The 15,664-nt window shown below is 41.4% G+C and overlaps 5 protein-coding genes across 7 annotated transcripts; 2 read left to right on the plus strand and 3 right to left on the minus strand.

Annotated features, from left to right (window-relative positions):
- Nucleotides 1-814: 814 nt before the first annotated feature.
- LOC137578857 (uncharacterized Golgi apparatus membrane protein-like protein CG5021) lies at nucleotides 815-2,209 on the minus strand. 3 transcript variants are annotated; one of them, XM_068292458.1, is made up of 4 exons: nucleotides 2,051-2,209; nucleotides 1,795-1,877; nucleotides 1,485-1,719; nucleotides 815-1,425 (listed from the first exon to the last, which is right to left on the minus strand). In XM_068292458.1, the coding sequence occupies exons 1-4, from the start codon at nucleotides 2,063-2,065 to the stop codon at nucleotides 1,093-1,095; spliced, it is 666 nt and encodes a 221-aa protein (XP_068148559.1). In that variant the 5' UTR covers nucleotides 2,066-2,209; the 3' UTR covers nucleotides 815-1,092. The 3 variants fall into 3 exon arrangements, with proteins under 3 accessions (XP_068148559.1, XP_068148560.1, XP_068148558.1); XM_068292459.1 differs by having other exon boundaries at nucleotides 815-1,410; nucleotides 2,042-2,204; XM_068292457.1 differs by having other exon boundaries at nucleotides 2,042-2,204.
- A 144-nt stretch (nucleotides 2,210-2,353) lies between these two features.
- Nucleotides 2,354-5,612, plus strand: Gale (UDP-galactose 4'-epimerase). The gene is made up of 4 exons (XM_068292451.1): nucleotides 2,354-3,461; nucleotides 3,623-3,911; nucleotides 4,403-4,693; nucleotides 4,761-5,612. Exons 2-4 carry the CDS (start codon nucleotides 3,669-3,671, stop codon nucleotides 5,280-5,282), a joined length of 1,056 nt encoding a protein of 351 aa, XP_068148552.1. The 5' UTR covers nucleotides 2,354-3,461; nucleotides 3,623-3,668; the 3' UTR covers nucleotides 5,283-5,612.
- Nucleotides 5,613-6,170: 558 nt separating this feature from the next.
- Nucleotides 6,171-7,830, minus strand: LOC137578860 (tax1-binding protein 3 homolog). Its single transcript, XM_068292463.1, has 3 exons — nucleotides 7,647-7,830; nucleotides 7,383-7,511; nucleotides 6,171-7,230 (listed from the first exon to the last, which is right to left on the minus strand). Exons 1-3 carry the CDS (start codon nucleotides 7,698-7,700, stop codon nucleotides 7,042-7,044), a joined length of 372 nt encoding a protein of 123 aa, XP_068148564.1. The 5' UTR covers nucleotides 7,701-7,830; the 3' UTR covers nucleotides 6,171-7,041.
- Nucleotides 7,831-7,900: 70 nt separating this feature from the next.
- MED30 (Mediator complex subunit 30) lies at nucleotides 7,901-8,976 on the minus strand. The gene has a single exon (XM_068292454.1). It carries the CDS (start codon nucleotides 8,887-8,889, stop codon nucleotides 7,981-7,983), a length of 909 nt encoding a protein of 302 aa, XP_068148555.1. The 5' UTR covers nucleotides 8,890-8,976; the 3' UTR covers nucleotides 7,901-7,980.
- A 65-nt stretch (nucleotides 8,977-9,041) lies between these two features.
- Nucleotides 9,042-12,656, plus strand: Rev1 (Rev1 DNA directed polymerase). Its single transcript, XM_068292438.1, has 6 exons — nucleotides 9,042-9,181; nucleotides 9,248-10,611; nucleotides 10,674-10,956; nucleotides 11,027-11,450; nucleotides 11,517-12,345; nucleotides 12,412-12,656. The coding sequence occupies exons 1-6, from the start codon at nucleotides 9,152-9,154 to the stop codon at nucleotides 12,560-12,562; spliced, it is 3,081 nt and encodes a 1,026-aa protein (XP_068148539.1). The 5' UTR covers nucleotides 9,042-9,151; the 3' UTR covers nucleotides 12,563-12,656.
- The last annotated feature ends 3,008 nt before the right edge of the window (nucleotides 12,657-15,664 follow it).

A 15,664-nucleotide genomic window follows, 5' to 3' on the forward strand; every position in this document is an offset into this window, starting at 1 on the left:
ATATGTATATATGGGGTATATATAATAAATATATACATAAAAAAGAAATCATTGTAATTGTACCAAAATTGATAACTGTAAAGTGAAAACAAAAATATGGTTTATAATGTGAAAAACAAATTGCATATGATTATACCTACATATAAACTAACTGTAACCTACAATATCATACCCACATGCCCGCCCCCTCCCTCCTCCCCCTCAAACCACCAACCTTAACAGCCCAACTCCACTCTATGCGCAGAACAACAAGAAAAACGAAAGAAAACAACAAAAAAAAAAATCAATTAAACATAATTCAATGTGTAATATGGCATACATATAAATAAAATAAAATAAAAAAAAAAAAAAATACAAAACACTGAGAAACAACCAAAACAAAAAAAAAAAAAACAAACAAACAAACAAACAAAATGTACTGTCGTATACTTTATTTTCTTCTAATTATAAGAGTGAAATTTGTAATGCATAAAAAAGTATGTATAAAAAAAACAGAGAAAACTACAATATACACAGACACATTGACACACACACACACACACACATACATACATACACACACCCACGAGCTGAGAACTGATGAAATAAAGGGAGAGAACCTAAAATGCCTATCCGAGATCCCCATCACTGCGAAATAATTATGAACTGGTAAATCAAATTTAGTTTATGGGGAGAGAATCCATGGATCATTTTTAAAGTACACAACAACCTGACATTGAAATCCCTGATGAGTCATTTGTGGTAAGAAAGTGACTTATGATTACGTTTTTCCCAGATAAGCGACTTTTTCCAACTTAATGAAAGCACAGCAATCTTTCAACTGTCCAGTTCACACACACATAAGTATGCACGTAGTTTTATTAACGTAAGAGTAAGAAAATTTATGATAGATTGCAGTATGGCTAAATTAAGTTTTACATATGTTACACAGATAGTTATGATGACAGGCCGACACCTCCACATCCTGTCATTCAGATCTTGTCCTAATGTTAGCATCAAATACTCTTTGGAATGCGCTGCAGCTAAATAATTGGCAAGCTGACTTTTGTCTTTGTGATAGGCAGGCAGGCAGTCAGCATTCCTTACAGATGTTTAAACAACACCCGTTGGACGCACATTAGTCGGTGGTGGAGCTGCTGCACTTTGTTTTGTCATCATGTCGACGGCATTCTTGAAGAGCTGTGTCTTCACAAAGTCTGTGGCAGCACTATTCAGATCCTTGCCCGTGCCATAGCTGCATTTGATGTATCCATAGAGATTGGCGGCATTCAGAGCTATGGCAATCATAACTAGAAGTAACCATTTGAACTTTAAACTAAAAAGTGCCACCAGAAAGAAGAGGCTCCAGAACACCGGGCACAGTATAAGCCCCAGCCAAAAAATGCGCTGCTCATGCTTGTTGATGCGGCTCTGGTAGGATTCAGACTACGTTTGTTTAGCAGATGGTCAATTTAATTCAAAATTGGTAATTGCTTCTAACTCACATTTTTCGACTCGAACACCCAATGCGATTTGCCGTCGTCATCGACGTAGTTCCACCACCGCAGTCCGACTAATAGTCTACCGGATATGTTCTTCACTGTCCAGAAGTCGGCCGAGAGAAAGAGGACCACGAAAACGAAACTTGTGATGAACGACTCGCTAAACCAGCCGCAGAACATGTAAATGGCAATGGCAGCTCCACGGAAGAACAAATGGAAGAAGGTAACATACGGATGCCTATCAACGGAAACAATCCCAAAAATGTACATACATACATATAATGTGATTGGGGTAAAATTGTATTTGGCTTACGTGTATTTCTTGGCTGCAACACCGGGATCGCGCATCTCGTCCTCCTCGCCAAAGGGTATCGTGTCATCGTCCAGCAGTGGCACCTGCGCAAATGCATTAATAAGTAGTGAGTAATGTCCATTGACAAGTATTCTCCTAAACTTTAATGCTCTTTTCTTTCGCTTCTTGACGCGTTGTCTTAGTAGGTGGCAGATTTTAGCTTGTTGTTGTCTTACTGCGTGTTAGGTGTTAGTTTGGCAATACATACATTTCTTACCGTTGCAGATGTCATGCTTAAATTGTGCTTTGGGTTTGACTATCTTTTTAACTAGGTTAAATAAATTATTAGGCTAAACGCAAACAATTTCTTAATGCATTTTCTAGCAGAGTTGTTGTTGTTGTTTTCCTTTGCCTGCGTAGCCTGTATATCGCTATCGCACTTCAAACGATAACTGTGTGCATATGGCAACTCTAATCGTCATCTCAATGTTGGGTAACGTTTCATGAACACACAGCTGTGCGCACACAGTGCCGAAAATATTCTTGTGCATATTTCCATATATTTACACCTTCGTTTAATACAAAAAAAACCCAAAGGGGAGCAATTACAGTGAGACACACCTGATCTCTGCACACCTATAACTTAATATTTAACAATATCTATAAATTACCTAATATAACAGTTAACTTAATTCATAAACACAGTAAATGCAGGATACCAACAGTCCTAGCAATAAGAAATTTTTACTTAATTTACATATCTATGTATGTACATACATACATATGTACATTTGAATAATTTAATGACTCAATTCAAATAGAACGTTTATTATATTAAATTTTTCTTGATTTGCTACAAAAGCGGAATGTTTTGAAGATGCTTTGTATCAATGTACATAGTTTGGCAGAAAATCAAAAAGAAGAGAGAATGAGGGAGCTCGTTCTCTTAATGTGATCTTTTAAGCCACAATCGCAGGTGAAAAGGTTTACCTTGCCGCTGATAAGAATGCATAAACAAGGCCAAAATACAAAATAACTTGCAGCCAGGCAACAACAACAACTGACATCTACGTATTACATATGTTGTCGCTTTGGTCAAGTTGACATTGAGTAGCTGCGGCGTTGACGTCGCTTCCAAGTTGCAGCTGATAAGGCACGACGCTCTGCCACTGCCTGCAGAATTCTTGGGCTTTGTATTTCTGGGGGGCCTTTTGGGGGAGAGCGAAACAAACAATCATCATTATCGAAATCAGTTTCCAGTCAACCGCCCAACACAACAGACGTATACGTACTACGACGTATACGTGTACATCCAACAAAAAAATTGCCAAGTAGGAAGAAGGCATAAAATTCAATGAATGAACGATAAACGAGACGAGGCAAGGCAAGGCAAACCGCGAACAGCAAACGACAAGTGCAAGAAACTGGTTAGCACCACACACAGATTGAAGAAGCTCCGCACTATCCGACGCACAGAGCGGTCAGCGATCTTTGCCCATAAGTATCATCAGCCAGCAGCAGCCTCAGCAGTCGAACCGACTAAATTGTGCGTGTTTTTTTTTGTTTTCAAATACTAAAAAAACACAACAACTTGGATTTCCAAGGGTACTAGAGTTATTTAACGTTTTTAGTGATTCAGAGAGGGGGTCACCACCAGCAGCAGCAGAAGCAGCGGCGTATACACACAGGTGAGTCTGACAGGTGATAGACAAAAACACGTAGGCAAATGCCGTTATTTCGCACACTTGCGCCTCGATTGGTAGATCGGCATTTTGCTGCTGCGCGTGTTAAAATTTTTGATGACGTCAATAAGAATTTTGCTTGAGTTGGCCTAATTTTCACTTTCTAGATCTACCAAGCCAAACCAAACCAAACCAAAAAGAAAAAGCAGCAAAATGGCACCACCCACTGTCCTGGTTACCGGTGGAGCTGGCTACATTGGTTCACACACAGTTCTGGAAATGCTTGATGCTGGCTACAATGTCATCTGTATGGATAATTTATGCAATGCCTACAGCAGTGGGGCTTCCAAGCTGCCGGAGGCATTGAGTCGTGTGCAGGAGATCACTGGCAAGAAGGTCAATTTCTATCGGGTGGACATCACGGATCGTGACCAAGTGCGGGCTGTGTTCCAGGAGGTTAGTAGAGGACGTCAGCAATAAATTTCAATTGGATACTAAGAGTATGCGTTGAGTACATTCAATCATTCTTATCTTAAATTTTCCATAGCAATTATTGTTATCAGCAAGCAATGTTTGTATACCCAAACCCACTTTCAGTCAAACTCCCTCCATCTTTTCCACAATTCGTTATTATTACTGTCATTCTCTTTCTCTCTCTGTGGTGATATTTGTTGATTCAAGTGCCGCACACTTCCGTCGGACGACCCTGACGCATGACCACACGCACCGAGGTCACATAACTTGGTGTGCTGGCATCCACATCGACAGCTTTGCTCGAACACGTAGACCGACTGCAATTGACTCCACGCAAGCACTCTAGAATTGACATACTTAGATTAGCAATGCATGATGGATTGGGGAGAGGGACACTCACAATACAGAACACTTTCTTTAAGAAGTTCTCATAAGATAATAATTGCTATGTATTTGTATTGACAATGTTGCAGCATAAAATCGATATGGTTGCCCACTTTGCTGCCCTTAAAGCCGTTGGCGAATCTTGTCGCATTCCATTGCAATATTACCACAACAATATGACTGGAACAAATGTCCTGCTCGAGGCCATGGCCGACAACAATGTATTCAAATTTGTCTACAGTTCGAGCGCCACTGTTTACGGTGAACCAAAGTCCCTACCAGTAACCGAGGAGCATCCAACTGGTAATTGCACATCGCCCTATGGCAAAACCAAATATTTTACAGAGGAAATCCTCAAGGATTTATGCAAGTCAGACAAGGTGAGAATACACTATTCACTTTTGATGATGTCTATTCAATTTTGTTCTTTCTTTTTGATTTTTCTAGCGCTGGGCAGTCGTCTCACTGCGTTATTTCAATCCTGTGGGTGCCCACATTAGCGGACGCATTGGCGAAGACCCCAATGGAGAGCCCAACAATCTGATGCCATACATTGCCCAAGTGGCCGTCGGACGTCGTTCGCACTTAAATGTCTATGGCAGTGATTTTCCCACAAAGGATGGCACTGGTGTACGCGATTACATACATATAGTGGATCTAGCCGAGGGTCATGTAAAAGCCCTGGACAAGTTGCGTAATATTGCTGAGACCGGTTTCTTTGCCTATAATCTGGGCACTGGCGTCGGCTACTCCGTACTTGATATGGTGCATGCGTTCGAGAAAGCCTCCGGTAAGAAAGTCAATTACAATTTGGTCGATCGTCGATCTGGCGATGTGGCCACCTGTTATGCAGATGCCCAGCTGGCAGAGCAAAAACTGGGCTGGAAAGCCACCCGAGGCATTGACAAGATGTGCGAGGATACGTGGCGTTGGCAGAGCCAAAATCCCAATGGCTATGCCAACAAATAGTCGCCGAAGACTCCACCATATGTAAAATTTAGTTATGTCTCTTGCCTCCTTCTACTTCTGTAAAATCTATCTGAGCCCTGTTATTATCGGTTATTTGTGTGCAAGTTCCTCGCTCGCTCGCTCGCTTTTCCAATTTCAATTACTACTATATTTATCTAATTAGCGAATGTGTTTCACATCTAGTTACCTATTTGTGTTTGTATATTTTTTTATCAAACAATTTTGAGTGCAAATTGTTTATTTAAACGCGAGAGAGATAGAATAAAAGTTATGCAAAATTAATGTATGTTTTGTATGTATAATATATGTATGTATGTATTTGTACGTGAACCCAAAGTAATTTGTAATTAAAACAAAACAAAAACAAATGAAACAGAAACCGGAATATACGTCAATATGTGGGATATTTATTCGAATTTAACGCTGTTCTGATGCTTACATCAGAATTTCCCATTAGCGTTCCAGTATGAATCATTACTCTCCGCACAATCATTAACAATTGGCACACAGTGGGGGAATGAAGGTCGAATTCAAGGTTAACATTTGTTGTAACCAACCAAACGAATCAAGTAAGAAATATTTTGCAAAACGATCACTTAAAAAATAACTAAAACCTTATTATGGAAAGCATCTATAGTTAACGATTTTCAGAAATACATACATTGACACACTTGGTTTTTTTAATACTTATAGTAGTAACTTACTTTTATTGATATTGTAGTCCTTCTATTCTGATATTCTGATGGATAACTAAAGGTGGATTCCTTTCGAGGTGTTCCTTATGAATTGGGTGGAGCTTTATGGACCCTTGTTTTCCTTTTATATTGGTGTTCGTTTCCATATACATAGCTGGCTGGCTGTGATGGAAGTGAGTGAAAGAAAACGATCTTTTTTTTTATCTAGGCAAACATTTATTCAATGCAATTTAACATTTAAAAACGCAATTAAAAACTTAAAAAATGTATTTTGTATACACATCTCTTCTGCACAATTAACGGCATTTATCACAAGTAGTATATATTGATTTATGTATGTAAGTATTATGTATGTAAGTGTCTTAACAACTTTTGCGATGGTTTTTTCTTTTATCATTACTTTCTTTATTTTTTTCTCATTTTCATTTTGGAATGCTTCTGTGGGTGGCGATAGTTGAACACACTTGTTGCGCGTGTGTGTGACTGTATCTATGTATATACTTGGTATGTATAAAAGTACAAAAGCTGTACAAAAATTGTTTATATGTTAATATATATCAACTCTGGCAATTTCTACAAAGTAGTACTATCTGCTTATGATCAAGTTTTTCGCTGTACGGTTTTGGCATCTTGTTAATGACGGTGTCTTGGCAACTGATGAGCAGCACATACAATTTAACAACCTAGGGGGAGAATAGCTACTTAAAACCAAGGCAAAGAAATTGAATTCAACAAGAAGCATTGCTAAGTGCTACATATACATAAACAAATGGTATGTATCTCTCTCTCTCAATATATAAATATACATATATATATGTATATGTGTGTAGGTTGTGCGATATGCATAAGTTAGGTATGTATGTATGTATGTCTATAAATGTATATGTAAGTATGAGCTATGTATGTATATTTATATTATATATCTAAGTGTAAGTATTCGGAGTTTTGAAGAGATCCTTAGAGCAAAGAAAGTTAGAGTGTGAGAGGCAGTAAAGTCGATTTAGTTAAAAAGCTTCTCCTGCTTCCCATAGAGGTCCGGCTCAATTCCGTAAATCCTTTTCCATTTATGTGGAAGTGACACCTTTGCGTGCCACCAACATATTAAGGATTGGGTTTTTTCTAATATAGCTAACGGCCTTTTTATGGGTGACCATTGTGAAGTCGTAGCCATTACATTGCAGTATTTTATCATGAATGCGCAGACCCGCCCGGGCAGCAGGACTTCCCTCGTGCACTTCAGTGACGTAAATGCCCTGGATGAAAAGAAAAAAGGAGAGTCAACATATTCAATTTTGATTATATTCAACAAATAATTAGCAGGGAAATGTATAGAGGCTGCCTTTTTACACTCGACGGAACCATTTTTGTTGGACCTTATAATTGTTGCACAGTAAAGTTTACTCACATAGTCCGTGTAGCCTTGTGGACTCTTCTTATAGTCCTGGTCAATACCGCCTCCGATTTTGAAGCCACATTTTAAGATTTCTCGTCCTTCTTGGTCATAATCCTTTTCCTTGTGCAGCGTTATTGGTATCTATAGTATATAGGGATAACAATAGTAAAAGTCGGCAAAATTGTTTCGACCCAGTTTTATAAAACATACACACACACACACAACACACATTGAGACCAAAAAAAGTGATGCGTCTTATCTACACCCACAACTTACGCTTAAACATTCCATGGCCGTGCCAGCCTGATGTTGAAATGCCATTTTCGCCATTATTGCAGATATTTAGTATTACTTTGTCGTAAATTTAAAGTAAACGATTTATTATTTTGGTTATCAAATTCTGAATTCCTTCTCTGCCGTCGCTTTACAACAAAATGCTCTTCTTCTTCCTCTTCTTGGCCGATTGATTAAAAGTGTTGGTAAATGTGAAACTGAACAGTGATTTTTTTTTGGTGAAATTAACGGACTCATTGTTATAAATATTTTACTTTATTGAAACAATTATGGAGTTATTATATAGCTTTTCTTTACATATATGTATATTTATTAACTAAGAGCGCCGCATGGCCAACATGGTGTTTATCTCCCATATAATGATTCGTGTTCTGTCGATAATTTCGCGCAATTGGCGATTTTTCAGTTTCACCGTCTCGATTAGCTCTTGGTTCTCTTGCAGCACTTTGCGATACTCATCACACTGTGAAGGCTCCTTGCACAAATCTGGCTCATCTTTGTAGGGGATTAGAGTCTCAGCATTCATGTAGTCCATGCCGGCATCATTGCACTTCTCATAAATGATTCTAACTCGTTTAAAGAGCAAACGAATTGTGCGAAAATATTCCTGTACCTTCTTTTCTGTGTTGTTGTCGCGATGTGAGGTGGGCTGGATGTTTTTAAGAGAGGCAAATACTTCCTGGAAGCGCGAAGCTATGTCCTGCACAGTCTCCTGGCCAAGGCGGGAAAGCTGCACTATGTTTATTTCCTTGTGCGGATTTGGCTGAGGAATGGCAAGCACATTGTTACCACCACCACCAGCGGCCGCACCTGTCACTGAATTGTGTTGCTGCTGTTGAGAGTTCGTTTGCTGCTGTTGGTGAGTCTGGGGACCACTGCCCAAGCCCACACCCACTCCCACTCCTACGCCAACGCCATGCTGCGGCGTTTGTTGTGGACCTAATCCTATGGACATTGGCACTTGCATCATTTGTTGCTGCTGTTGCATTTGGTGCTGAGGTGACATTCCAGGCATTAGACCGGGCGGGCCACCAGCATTGGGATTCATTTGCATGCCTCCCGGCGCTCCCATCATGTTCATTTGTTGTTGCTGTTGATGTTGAGGCGACATGTGCATTTGCTGCATACCTCCTTGCATGAAGCCTCCGACACCCATCATATTGGGTCCCCCACCGACCCCAGTTCCTTGATTGCCTTGATTTTGCCCGTACTTCCACATGTTCATAGTTTTAAAACTTAAACCGGGTGAAAAGACCCTTTTACTAGCGACAAAAAAAAATAGTGACTAATGCTACCAGACAAAAGAAAACTGTTTGTCGTCAATACCTTTCTGGCATCATCATATAAACCTTCACTAACACTATCGGTTATCAACTTTTAGCGCTACTGAGCGCCACATGGTTGTCATCTCTAAATCTATCGATAGGCATAAAACGAAAATCATACAGTTTAAAAGTTGAATATAAAAAGTTAAATGAATCTTAAAAATGGCCGAGGACAATGGATTTGCAGAATGGGTAAGTCTTTTTATTACATGGACATACGATTTCTCCTAAACGTCAATTGCGCATTTTTGCTTTAAGGGTGGTTACTTCGAAGCGAAGAAATCAAAACTTGAAGAGCAATTCGCAGCAGCCAGCGATCCTTTTCGTAAATCAAATCTCTTTGCTGGCATTTCAATTTTCGTCAATGGCCGAACGGATCCTTCGGCGGATGAACTGAAGCGCATTATGATGGTCCACGGTGGCATTTATCACCATTATGAACGCTCGCATACGAATTTCATTATCGCCTCCAATTTGCCCGATGTCAAGGTGCGTAACATGGACACGACGAAAATAATCAGTGCCCAGTGGGTGGTGGACTGCGTAGCGAAATCCCGGGTGCTGGACTACAAGCCATATTTGCTGTATACAAATCAAAAGACAACACAGCCCAGACTCAATTTTAGCAAAGGCAAAGACAAAGTAAAGCATGACGACGATGATCTTATGCCCATGGCAGAATGCCGAGTCTCCGACACCGAAATCCTACCGCTTGTACCAGTACAGAAACCAGAAGTGGATCTGGGTGGCATACTAAAAGAACTGCAGCAGGCAGCTGTAGTTGTACCACCACAAAAAGAATCTTTGGCCACCAAAATAAATAATTTGTCGGCCACTTCAATTAACCAAAGAGCACGCACCGCTGCCGATCCAGAGTTTCTTGGTGAGTTCTTTAAGAACTCACGCCTGCACCATATCGCCACACTGGGCGCGGGTTTCAAGAAATACGTATGTACAATGCGCAAATCACATGGTGATAAGCCATTTGCAAAACGTGCTGAGTTACGCTCTATATTGCCTTGTAACCAAGTTATGTCGTCCGATCGATATGTAATGCACATTGATATGGACTGTTTCTTTGTCTCTGTTGGTCTCCGATTGCATCCTGAATTGCGCGGCCAGCCAGTTGTTGTGACTCACTCGAAGGGAGGTAATGCTGCCACCGATGTGCCTGTACATCCCCAGGCCGATCGTCAAGCTGAACAGGAGCTATTTGCTCAGCGCTTTGAGCACCATCTGCATGACAATATCCGAGCGGATAAGGTGCGTACTGGCTTTGAAAAGAAGATGTCGCTCTCAGAGATTGCGTCCTGCAGCTATGAGGCGCGTGCCAAGGGCATCCGCAATGGCATGTTTGTGGGCCGAGCTTTGGAACTATGCCCAGAACTAAAGACGATTCCCTATGATTTTGAGGGTTATCGAGAGGTGGCATATGCTTTATATGACACTGTAGCGCAATATACATTAAACATAGAGGCCGTCAGTTGTGACGAGATGTTTGTGGAGTTGACGGATTTAGTATCGGAATTGCAAGTAAATGTAATGGATTTTGTGGGTTACCTTAGAGAGGAGGTGTTTTCAAAGACGGGGTGTCCCTGCTCAGCGGGTGTTGGGGCCAACAAGTAAGTGCCAAATAAAATGTTTTGTCAGATATCATTACATATATATTTATTTTATTTTGCAGATTATTGAGCCGTATGGCTACCAAACAAGCCAAGCCAAATGGCCAGTTTTTACTAGATCCCGACGGTGACATCCTGTCCTATATGGCTCCCACAGCCTTAGAATCCTTGCCAGGCATTGGCAGCAGCATAAGTTATAAGCTTAAACAGGCAGGACTGAATAATTGTGGCGATGTACAGAAAACAAGTGTGGAGCAGTTAGAGACGGTGCTGGGTAAAAAAATGGCCGGAACTCTGCATCAGAATTGCCGCGGTATTGATCCCCGCCCTTTGCTCTATGAACAGGTAAACATTTGATAATATACTTATTATAATATTTGTATTGAAATCCAGTCTTTGATTTTTGTTTTAATAGCATCGTAAATCCCTCTCTGCCGAAGTTAACTATGGCATCCGATTCACCATGGCCAGCGAATGTGAATCATTTGTACGTCAGCTTACCATCGAAGTACAAACGCGTCTCATGGAAATCAAGCGGACTACAAAATCAATCACCCTGAAGTTAATGGTCCGAGCGCCTAAAGCTCCGATTGAAGCTTCCAAGTTTATGGGCCACGGTGTATGCGATACATGGACGAAATCTGCCTTATTAAAAACAGGAACTGCCGATGTTACTATTATAATCGATCAGGTTCTTAGCTTGCTAAAGCTATCTAAAATACCACCAAATGAGCTGCGCGGAATCGGCATTCATTTAAATAAGTTAGAACGCTTAAACGAGATGAAACAGGAGAATGTGCTGAAGCAAATGTTTAACAAAATCTCCGAGAAGAAAAAAGGTAAGCAATCAAATCTATAAGACCGTTTATTGATGGCTAACTAATTATTTATTAATTGGTCCACAGACACTCAGGCAGAAAAGCCTGCGATTACCACATTTCAGGAGACAGACCAGCAGCCAAAGAAGCAGGAGAAACCAGAACTGCTAATAGAGAACACCAAACCTAAAGTTAAGCAAGGAGTAAACGTACTCAATATGCTAAAAAGCGCTGCGGCTGCATCTAAATCTACGGGTCGAGAGGCGAGCATCCCATTCGCTTCAGTTGATGATACGGTGGTACCATCACCGCCAGTAGCGAATCCTGATGATGGTCAATTCGATCCTGAGGTTTTGGCTCAACTTCCGGAAGATTTACGTCGCGAGGTTCTGGCTTTTAAGGAGGAATATCTTTCTATGGCCAATAGAGATACCATTCAAGAGGGGAGGAATTTAAAAAAACGCACTCAGTCACCCACCCCTCCATCTTCACCGCCGTTTACAAAAATGAGAAATTTGTTGCCGGATCCGACCCTCAGTCCCTTGACTTCCAGTGATCTATTACCTTCTACCTCTAAGGCGGCTCGAGCCAAAGAGCTGAAGCGTGCCAAACGAAAGGAAATGGAAGCCGCCTGTCACACATCACATCAATTTGAGTATATTCCAATCGATGTGAATCCGGGCACCAACCCCGACAATGTGGAGACTCTGCTGCCTGCACCGACAACTCCTCCCCATTCGCCGCCAACGCCACTTGAACTTCTCAATCGTGACTACAAGACAATGTTTGCCAATTGGGTGAACAACGAAGTTGTTCCGAAACCAACTGACATTAATATAATGCATGAGCAAATCTGTGATTTGGTTAAAGCCGATAAATTGCACCTCGTCTTCGAAGTGATGAAATATTTCTGCTGGTAAGCCATTAAGTAAATCATTATTTTCCACTCAGCCCTTTTTTTTATTGTTCTCTATACCTGCAGGCTTATTAAAACGAAACGCAGCAATTCCTGCGACTGGCACCTGGCTTACAATTACATCGAAGTGGACCTCCAGGAGTTGATGCTAAGTATTAACGGCCATAACCTATATCTTCCCGAGACCATAAAATGCTCTCATTGTGGTGCTTTGTGATAAAAGCAAAAATAAACTAAAACAAAATACCAGTCAATGTTTCATTCTCAAAAGAAAATATTTGTAATATTATAATGTACGCTTTCATACAAAATGTTACGTAGTTGCCCAGTGCCGTTATAAAGTTCAAACAATAATTTTGCCGGTATTATCTAATTATAAAATGGAGCCCGCTGTTTTTATTTGTTACCTTCCCAAAAAACCATATTTATTGCGCCGAACAGTTTATAATTTCGAATGAAATGAATTTTAATTAATTTTACGTACATATATGTAAGTGAATAAGCTTTTAGAGGTATTTTTCGTTTCGTTTTTTTTTTATTAATTCGGATGTAAACGAAAGAAATATCTGAAAGAGAAAAGGACAGAAAATTTATTTGCAATTCAAAAAGCCGCAGAGTAGCAATTATTGCTGCCACAGAGGCTGCTGCCTGAATGCATGTTGTTGGTGGTGCCACTGGAACCCATTGGTGAGACGACGATGATGGTGTTGATAACTTTATACTAAAAAGGGCATTGCTAGGAGGCGGTCATAACCAGGCTGGCAAGCAGGAACGAACACGATTTAGTGAGCAGCTTAAACGCCCCAGTGGGCTCGGCGCGGCTATCTTTTTTTCCCCCATCGATGCCAAACTACATATGTATGTATGTATGTATGTACATACATATACATATATACTAAAAGACATATACATATGTACATGTATATACTAAAAGACAAATAGGCCAGGCGGCCACAACACCTGGCGGAACTGGCAAGTCATAATTTGCACTTTAATGAAAGCGGCGTCCGAACAGGTTAGTGTTGAACAATTCTATAAAGTCACTGCAGTTAATCGCAGCGACTTTGACTTGGACTGGATTCTGGGATTGAGTGCGCGGCTGTAATATGTAATTGATTCGCATTCGCATGCCTATTCAGATCCCCCCGCAGCCCCTGCATTATTCTCCAATCGCAGAGCTCCCACTTGACAAAGCATAACAATTACAACGCCAGGCGGTAACCCCTCCATCAATCCTCCGCCCCTTCTCAAACGTTTTGGCATGGCAGCTGCTTCAACTCTAATTTGTGCCCCACCAGCTGTTGCCTTTGCCTGGTAATTAAAAATAGTCAAGCTGCATTTCTTGTACAGCATCCGGTGATGCCTGAACCGACTATAATAGTGTCGCTGTGGGCTGGTCCCAGCTTCAGTTCTTGTACGCTGAATCTGGATTTACATGAGTTGCGCTTTGTCTGATTTAATTATGTGAGCAAAAGGCGTCGTTGTCTCATAAATTTTATACATCCTGTCCCCGTTCTCCTCTGTGTTGTGCTGTCCTGTTCGCGGAACACGGTAGCTGGCGAAATGGTTACAACACTAAAGTGGCCCACCAGGCTGCAAGCTGGCTACAACAGATCGGAGGCAAATATGGTCAGGCCTTGATAGACTTGTTGGCAGTAACCAAATGGTTGCCAACAGAATTTGTCAACAGGGTGGCAGCAATGTGGAAAACGTGTGGGCATAGAAGGAGGTAGGGTCTACAGGGATTGACAGACATTCTTGAAATCCACGAAATTAAGATACTACTAAACTAATTTCGTTTATATATCACTTATCACTTACCTTTTGCCATTCTACATATTTTTCAGGTAAGTTTAAGTACGTGTGTCCTTTCCCACGCTTCGATTTTCCACCTTGTTAAGAGCATGCGCAGAACCTAACAGTAGCTGGCTAAGCGGCTGAAAACTGTCAACATTATCAGACGTGACTCAAGATCGACAAGATCACTGGCCAAAGCCCTAGGCCAACTACGAAGGCAAATACAAAACGAACTTCAGTCACTTGTATGTACGTATAGTAAATATGCATAAGGCCTCAACACGAGGTAATGCTGCAGGTAAGCAGCGGGATTTGATGTTGATAATAATGGGTTACGTTAGTTGTTTGTTGTCGCTGCCAAATATGCCAGCAACAGACGACAGCAACAACTTTAGCAGCAGCAGACGAAGCTAGCTAATTCAGAATTTGCCGCCAAAAAGGTATAGTTGAAGTTGAGGTTGAAGTTGCTGCATCTATGCAAAAGAACTTCTAGCCAATTAACTTGGCGAGCGACGGCAACGGTGACGGGTAGTAGTAGTAGTAGCAGCCATAGCCAAACCCGTAGTCGTACTTGTACCTAGTGCGGTGCCTTATGATTAGAATCGTCTACAGCAGGCCGCCAAAAGAGCACGGCAACAGCAGCAGCAACAGCAGCAGGAGCAACCGCAACTAACCAAAGCTAATGAACCATGTTGCCGCTGATGAACCCAAGCTGATTAATGATGCCCGGACCTGGCTTGGGACTGAATGTGGGATGGGGCACTGCAACGGCAACGGCAACGGCAACGACAACAACAACAACAACAACAACAACAAAAACAACAACCAGCAGCAGAAACCGACAACAACTGCAAATGCGATGAGGGACTAGCTATTGCTGTGGTTACATACCCAATTCCGTTCCCTGAGGCTCGGCTAACAACTTAACTAGCTCAATGTGGAGCTTAGGGTTGGCCAATAAAAAGCAACACCAACAAGAAGGCACTGTGAGAAAATTTCAAGGACTAAAGATTGCTTTACAAATCCCTTGTGCTATTGACTCTGATAATTATTCGATCTTTGATGGACATTTCTTTCTGTGTAGGATAGAGACAATTTTTGGGCCAGCTGAGTAAGTAGCTGACAAAACTTTAGCATTGCCCAATGGTCAGGGCCAAAAACAAAGGCCGCTCAGGCGCACCTGAGAATGTTGATAGCCCCCACTAAGCGGCCACAAATTCAGGAAGAGAGAAGCGGGTGGTGGAAATGGGAATGGGGGGAGCATACTCAAGCCGAAATGCAAGCCGTTTTTTATGCCACTCAAATAGCGACAACGGCAAGCAAAACACAGCGACTGGACTTGGACTTGAACGGGGACTCGGACTCGGACTTGCACTTGGAGTTGTAGTTGAACTTGGGTCTTGGTTGTGGGCTCGTTTGCGGGCCCTTTATCACATGCGCACATCATTTACTGGACACGACGACTGGACAGCAAAGAAGAGAAGAAGAGTAAAGAAGAGCAGAGCAGAGCAAAGCACTTCAG

This window comes from Drosophila tropicalis, unplaced genomic scaffold (genome assembly GCF_018151085.1).
Source record: "Drosophila tropicalis isolate 14030-0801.00 unplaced genomic scaffold, ASM1815108v1 contig_694, whole genome shotgun sequence".
In the NCBI taxonomy this organism is placed as follows: Eukaryota; Metazoa; Arthropoda; class Insecta; order Diptera; family Drosophilidae; genus Drosophila; species Drosophila tropicalis.

Excerpts from the sequence above, each read along its gene's own strand:
- LOC137578857 (XM_068292457.1), bottom strand. The coding sequence starts at position 2,065 with ATGACATCTGCAACGGTAAGAAAT. Across the intron at positions 1,720-1,794 it reads GTTGCAGCCAAGAAATACAC|GCATCCGTATGTTACCTTCT; the intron begins GTAAGCCAAATA and ends TTCCGTTGATAG. Across the intron at positions 1,426-1,484 it reads GGGTGTTCGAGTCGAAAAAT|TCTGAATCCTACCAGAGCCG; the intron begins GTGAGTTAGAAG and ends AAACAAACGTAG.
- Rev1 (XM_068292438.1), top strand. The coding sequence starts at position 9,152 with ATGGCCGAGGACAATGGATTTGCAGAATGG. Across the intron at positions 10,612-10,673 it reads GCGGGTGTTGGGGCCAACAA|ATTATTGAGCCGTATGGCTA; the intron begins GTAAGTGCCAAA and ends TTTATTTTGCAG. Across the intron at positions 11,451-11,516 it reads AATCTCCGAGAAGAAAAAAG|ACACTCAGGCAGAAAAGCCT; the intron begins GTAAGCAATCAA and ends ATTGGTCCACAG.
- LOC137578860 (XM_068292463.1), bottom strand. The coding sequence starts at position 7,700 with ATGGCGAAAATGGCATTTCAACATCAGGCTGGCACGGCCATGGAATGT. Across the intron at positions 7,512-7,646 it reads CGGCCATGGAATGTTTAAGC|ATACCAATAACGCTGCACAA; the intron begins GTAAGTTGTGGG and ends TATATACTATAG. Across the intron at positions 7,231-7,382 it reads CACAAGGCTACACGGACTAT|GGCATTTACGTCACTGAAGT; the intron begins GTGAGTAAACTT and ends CTTTTCATCCAG.
- MED30 (XM_068292454.1), bottom strand. The coding sequence starts at position 8,889 with ATGAACATGTGGAAGTACGGGCAAAATCAAGGCAATCAAGGAACTGGG.
- Gale (XM_068292451.1), top strand. The coding sequence starts at position 3,669 with ATGGCACCACCCACTGTCCTGGTTACCGGTGGAGCTGGCTACATTGGT. Across the intron at positions 3,912-4,402 it reads TGCGGGCTGTGTTCCAGGAG|CATAAAATCGATATGGTTGC; the intron begins GTTAGTAGAGGA and ends ACAATGTTGCAG. Across the intron at positions 4,694-4,760 it reads ATTTATGCAAGTCAGACAAG|CGCTGGGCAGTCGTCTCACT; the intron begins GTGAGAATACAC and ends TGATTTTTCTAG.